The 6,891-nt window shown below is 41.8% G+C and overlaps 1 protein-coding gene across 1 annotated transcript in view; it reads left to right on the top strand.

Annotated features, from left to right (window-relative positions):
* Positions 1–6,316, top strand: part of Itih2 (inter-alpha-trypsin inhibitor heavy chain 2) — a 37,112-nt gene extending 30,796 nt beyond the window's left edge. The window contains exons 17-21 of the mRNA XM_036186786.1: positions 2,307–2,420; positions 2,739–2,937; positions 3,704–3,876; positions 4,711–4,822; positions 6,169–6,316. Coding sequence (XP_036042679.1) covers positions 2,307–2,420; positions 2,739–2,937; positions 3,704–3,876; positions 4,711–4,822; positions 6,169–6,316 — 746 coding nt within the window. The remainder of the gene's footprint in view (positions 1–2,306; positions 2,421–2,738; positions 2,938–3,703; positions 3,877–4,710; positions 4,823–6,168) is intronic.
* Positions 6,317–6,891: the final 575 nt, after the last annotated feature.

Below are 6,891 nucleotides of genomic sequence, written 5' to 3' on the forward strand. Positions count from 1 at the left end.
GCTTTTATTGCTTTCCTGTTCTGTTTTCTCATTGGCTCTAAGCCCAGCCACATGACTTCCTTGCCACTGCCTGTCTATACAGACCTCCAGGTCTCTATGGTTGGTACTGGGATTAAAGGCTCGTGTCACCACGCTTGGCTGTGTCCTTGACCACACAGAGACGCTGCCTGCCATGTGACCTGGACTAAGGGTGTGCTACCACCTCCTGACTTCTGCTTATGGCTATGTGACCTTGATATGTGACCTCTGATCTCCAGGCAAACTTTATTTATTAACATACAAATAAAATCACATTTCAACACAATTAAAATATCACTACAGTATTATTTGTGGCCCCAAATGATTTGCTATTTCTGTTTTGTTGATGATAATGCTCCTTATAGTCACACTCCTGCTAGGGACCCTGTGTGGAAGATTAGTGTGCAGGGCTTGTACAGCAAATGGCTCCCAAGAACAGGACATCCTATGATGTCCAGTGTGTGAGCCATGCACACTGTTACTCTGCAGAGTAAAGCTTTTGCAGCAACAAGGACAAGACAGCCTATTTCAAAATGATCTTCCCAATAAAACTACAAAGCTTCTTCCACATTTCTAGTCTGCTGTTTGATCCAATAAAAAGGCTGGCCTTGAATCAGACCATCCTAACCATCCTGGGGTCAAATTCTTCCCACGTGACCATGAGCTACACACTGGAATGTCTCTGGTCTCAGTTATCCCACCTGCAATATGGGGTAATGGCTATAGAGTAGTTATATAAAGCAAGATTCTCATAGGCAGACATTCAACAAAGTCTAGCTAATGTTTGGCCCATAAACTTTCGAATTTCAAGAATGTATTGTGGTGATATTTTATTTGTGCTGAAATGTGGTGATACTTTATTTGTGTTTTAATAAATAAAGCTTGCCTGGAGATCAGAGGAAAAAGCAAGCCACTTAAGTAAATGAAGAAGTCAGGCAATGGTAGCACATGCCCTTAATCCTATCACTTGGCAGGCAGGATCTTTGTGTGTTCAAGGCCACACTGGAAACAGAGCCAAGTGTGGTGGCACACGCTTTAAATTCCAAAACTTGTTAACCATGGAGGTCTGGAGGTCTGTACAGACAGACAGGAATTGACAGAGCTGGGTAGGAAGAGGAAGTGATGTAGCTGAATAGAGAGAGCAAATCAGATGGCAGAATAGCAAAGCATATAGGCGTGGGTAGACAGGAAGTCATGGCATTTGGAAGCTGCGGAGTTGGTGAGGTAAGGTTGGCTGGTAGCTTCTTCCCTATTTCCCTGATCTAAGGCTTTCACCCCTGTATTTTGCTCCATGTTTTTTATTTTAAAAGATCATTTAGAAATTCATCTACAATGTATAAAGTTGCCATGGAGATCTTTAACCTATTTTCAACCCTACCAAAAGTTAAAGCCACACTGACTAGCTTAAGCATGGGTTCCATTCCATTTGCCTAGAAACACATCACTCCATTATGGTAGGACTGAGTGGATGTTGTTGACTGATCTGATAAGATTTCAGTAAAGTAGGATGGCAGAAATAACCCGTTGTCTCCCATAAAACAATTTTATTCAAGCAAACTTAGTGTTTTAGTGCTGTGAAGAGACACAATGAACACAGTAACTTTTGTAAAAAGAAAGCCTTTAATTGAGAGCTTGCTTACAGTTTCAGAGGTTTTGTCCATTATCATCATGGCAGGGAGCATGGTGACGCACAGGCAGACATGGTGCTGAAGAAGTAGCTGAGAGTTCTACAACTGGATCCATAGGCAGCAGGAAGAGAGAGAGATACTCAGGCTGGGCTTTTGAAACCTCAAAGCCCAGCCCCAATGACACACTTCCTCCAGAAAGACCACAGCTACTCCAACAAGGCTGCACTTCCTAATCCTTCTCAAGTAGTGCAATTCCCTGGTGACTAAGCATTCAAATAGATGAACTTGGGTAGGGGGGCATTCTTATTCAAAACATCACATTGTATTTATATAGAAGGAAAAAATTAACATAGTTGCTTTATAAAGGAGCTGTTATTCCACAGTTTAACAACCCCCTCTAGTGCCCAGCTTTGACATAAATCATTGAGCCAAGTAGTGGGTAACCACTTGACATGAACTATACAGTGTGAAGGATAAAAGGAAATACTAGGAGTTAATGCTAATGCATGCCGGTAATCCTGCATTCTGGAGGCTAAGGCAAGAAGACCACAAATCCAAGGACAGCCTGGGCTACAAACTTAGATCCTGTCTCAAAAAACAATGACAGAAATCATCTTCCTTTTTATAATTTTGCTTACATTTTCCTTGTATATTTTCTAGTTGAAAATGATCCCCACTTCATCATTTACCTGCCAAAAAGCCAAAAGAACATTTGTTTCAATATTGACTCAGAACCTGGAAAAATCCTTAGCCTGGTGTCTGATCCAGAATCAGGTAACATAAAAGCAGATTATATTTGAATTAACTAATTGCATGATGGCCATGCTTCCTTGTGACTACCTGGGATTCCTTTCTTTTTCAGTTTATTAGATAGTTTAGTTTTAAAAGTTTTATGATTAGTGAGAAATTGTATATATTAAGCATTTCAAGCAATTATAGCTTAAAACATATAAAATGTTAACTGTAAAATAAGATTTTATAAAGAAAAATACTGTACTATGAAAACTTTTTCTCAACTTGTCAAATTTTATAAATACAAACTATGGTGCCGACATGTGAAGTACAAGAGAGAAAGCATCTTTTCTTTGACAGGGATTTTAGTCAATGGTCAGCTTATTGGTGCCAAGAAGGCAGAGAATGGAAAACTAAAAACCTACTTTGGAAAACTGGGATTTTATTTCCAAAAAGAAGACTTGAAAATAGAAATCAGCACAGAGACCATCACCCTGAGCTATGGTTCTTTTACATCTCACTTGTCCTGGTCTGATACAGCTCATCTTGGGAATCAGAGGCAAGTATTATTCCATGTTGATTCCCATGTGCCCTTGGAACATGGCTGCAGAAGCCAGCCCAGGCTCAGCATCAGCAGAGAACAGTCATCATTTTAAATACAAGGAAGTCGAGGTTAGGGGAAGTTGCTCTCATCTATTATGTTATCCCTGGTGCCAGGAATTGTTTTCAAAGCTCACTGTGCCTTAGTGACAAGCCACAGTACATGGCATACAGTAAGTGCTCAATACATGTGTGTGATGCATCAGTAAGCAGATCCATCCATGGAAATGTGTAGGTGACTACATCAGAATCATACTACATCAGCAATATGGTAGCATTTAATGCAAAAGTGTCTTCCTATTAGGACCTGCTCACTTATTGTTATAGACATGCATTATCCCATAGCACCAACATGGTGAAGTTCTCAACAGAGAGTCTGTATTAGGCTGAGAATGACTTGCTTAAAACAAAAAAACAAAAACAAAAACAAAAAAAAACCTTAAAAAACAAACAAACAAAAAAGTCTGTTCTGAGTCTCGCAAGGTGGCTCAGTGTGTAAAGGCACTTGCTGCTGAGATTGATTACCTGAGTTCAATCTCAGGACCCACCTAGTGGATGGAGAAAACAAACCTTTGCAAGTTGTCCTCCTGACATGCACTCGTGTACTGTAAAACACACACATGCATACATGCATGGGCACACACATACAGAAAATAATTTAACATTTAATAAGATGTCTGTTCTGGAAGCATCTAGAATCTAATTCTATGTTGACTTTCACTTAGGGTGCTTATCTCCGTGAAGAAGGGAAAATCTGTGACTCTGACTGTGAATAAGGAGATGTCCTTTTCTGTTCTGCTGCATCACGTGTGGAAGAAGCATCCAGTCAATGTGGACTTTCTGGGGATCTACATCCCTCCTACAAACAAGTTTTCACCCAGTGTACATGGACTCTTAGGTAAAGCATCTCAACCATTGGACATGTAGGCAGTGACTTTGACAACTATGGTTAGGTGGGAAGGTGGCTAATCGGTGGTGGCACACGCCTTTAATCCTAGCGCTTGTGAGGCACAGGCATGCAGATCTCTATGAGTTCAAGGCCAGCCTGGTCTACAGAGTGAGTTCCAGGACAGCCAAGGCAACACAGAGAAACCCTGTCTGGGAAAAAAAAAGAAAGAAAAAGGAAAGGAAGGAAGGAAGGAAGGAAGGGAGGGAGAGAGGGAGGAGAGAGAGAGAGAGAGAGAGAGAGAGAGAGAGAGAAGAGAAGAGAAGAGAAGAGAAGAGAAGAGAAGAGAAGAGAAGAGAAGAGAAGAGAAGAGAAGAGAGCAAAGAAAGAAAAGAAAAGGACAGGAAAGGAAAGAAAAAGTTGGGGAGGTGGCAGGTACAGCTTTGGGGGCAGAGGGCCTGACACAGCAGGGTTACTGGGAATGCAACGGCCAAGGCCATCTGCCCAGTGACACTAATGTGGAAAGACAAGTGACAAAACAGGTTATGGATTATGCCAAGACTTTTTGTCTGTGACTGAAGAGAGGTGATTTGGCTTAGGAGGTCTATGACAAGCAGACTCGATGACATGCAGGCATTTAAAAAAGGGTCCAGGTGTAAGCACGTGGCATCACAAAGCTCCCTATTCCTGTGATGTGAGCTGCACTCTCCAAGGCCTACCTTGTCTGCTGCCATCAGAGGGTCTGGTAGACCAGCATCAAGTACAAAGGGTGTCTAGAGGGAGGACCGAACTGTCACTTAACTCCAGGATTCCATGTAAATTAATGTCTGTGCTCTGTGTCATTAGGTCAGTTCATGAATGAGCCAAACATCCATATCTTCAATGAGAGAGCAGGAAAAGATCCTGGAAAACCAGAGGCAAGCATGGATGTGAAAGGACATAAGCTGACTGTCACCAGGTAGGCCTTGGATGCCGCTGTCCAACCCCACAAGCCATTGACAACAGACATACATATAGTAGTAGCTGAAGGACACTTCAGAGAGCCCAGATGAAATGCAGGTAATGACACGTGTGCACACACATCAGAAACGCCAGAAGGAATTGATCTAATGCTCTCATCTGCATGTTAGAGCCCTTCAGTCAGGAACTGAGCACTTGACAAGGTTGACCAAAGCGAAGATCATAAAGTATCCAGGGAGCACAGGGCCAGAGAAGGAATGCATATTTTATGTAAGGGCCTCTTGAATGGATATACTGAGTGTATTGGGGTGGTCTTTCTTACATGCATCACTTCACTTCCAAGCAGGAACTTAGCATTCTGAGTAGAATGCTAACTCTTTGGATAGTCCTCCCCTTTCTTGTTCAGTTGTCTCCCTCACACTTACTATCACTTTAAAGCATTTTTTTTTTATCTTCTTGATAGTTTATAAAAGTTTTCCTTATTAAAAATAACAGTACAGAAATGCTATTATCTTCCACATAATTAAAATGTAACTTTACAGTGATAATTAAATCACAAAATTAGTTATGATATATGGCACCATGATACAGACACATGAACTAAAATAAAATGGTGGAGTCTGAGAACACCACCCAAACGGTATTGGCTTACTAGACAGAAAACAGTCAGTTATTAATAGACACCAGTAAGCATCAAGAAATGGTGAGACCACTTAGCAACTGCCTTACATCATAGGCAGACATCTTTTCTATGACAAAACACAACAGACCATCTTTTCTATGACAAAAGGCAAATACTGAGCCTTTTCACAAACTCCTGTGTCATTTCCAATGAGCAAATGAAACTGAACGGGCCCCACTCCATCCCTTTTAGACTCACTGATGGCAATGTGCCATAGGTATTTTTTAAAATTTTAGCTTCTTCATCCTCTAAGGGGAAGACTTGAATTTGCTCATAAATAGCTGGCATCACTCTTAAATCAAACATATCCATAAACGGAGACGGTACCTCCAGTGCCTCCGATCACACAGACTAGCCGACAGCACTATTTTATTTAGCCTTCTCCTTGTCTACTATTCATTGCCACTGTTACCTTAGTGGAAGGACCCCTGTAGGCCAGCTTCTATAGGGCAGTCTAATTGTCTGAAGACACACTGGTTACTCTCTGATCTTCTAGCACCAACCCCTAGACACTGACACCAACACCTCTTTTAACTTAGGGGGTAGGAGGTGGGTAGAGAAAGAGGAAAGGCACAAAGAAAAGGGAAGAGCCTACTTGTGTCCAGCTGTGCCTTGTTCCTGTGTTGGCTTTTCCCTAAGCATAGATACCATTTTCCTTTCAGAGGCTTACAGAAGGACTACAGGACAGATATTGTGTTTGGAACCGATGTCCCCTGCTGGTTTGTGCACAACAGTGGGAAGGGTTTCATTGACGGGCACTACAAGGACTACTTCGTACCTCAGCTCTACAGCTTTCTCAAACGGCCTTAAGGGTTTACGGTTTTGGAAATTGTACGTGTACATTTTCTTCCTTGACCCTTTTGGCAGTTTGCCTCAACTCCAGGAACTCAAAAGAAACCCAGATGTTAGAGTGGTCTAAAAGGCCTGCTGAGAAAATAAACATTTGCAAAGAAGTCTCAGGAGTCTGTTTCCAGATGACGTGTGTTAATCAAGGTGACACCCAGAACGAGGTTGGTGAGTCAAGCTGCCACTGAGACCAACCCCAGGAGCTGTTTACTGTGAAAATCCACCTACTGTTGAACTTTCACCTCAGCCTTGAGAGTGAGCATATACTTGCTCTTAGTATACAGGAGGGTCAATTATGAGACTCTGGGTGAATCCTGACAATAAACAGGGGCCATTACTTCCTCGTAGCTGCTTCATGACAGAGATCTACATTGAACTCCTGGGCTGCAGGGTCTCAGTGCTGTGCACTGGCAAAACCAGATAGACATTTATGTGCAAAACTCAGAGTAACAGTTCCATAGAAGTGTTCTGTGAAAAAAATCAATCTCATATGTGTTTCAACATGCATCACTTATAAAAGTAACTTTATCAGTAACTGT

Source organism: Onychomys torridus, chromosome 5 (assembly GCF_903995425.1).
Source record: "Onychomys torridus chromosome 5, mOncTor1.1, whole genome shotgun sequence".
NCBI classification, from domain to species: Eukaryota; Metazoa; Chordata; class Mammalia; order Rodentia; family Cricetidae; genus Onychomys; species Onychomys torridus.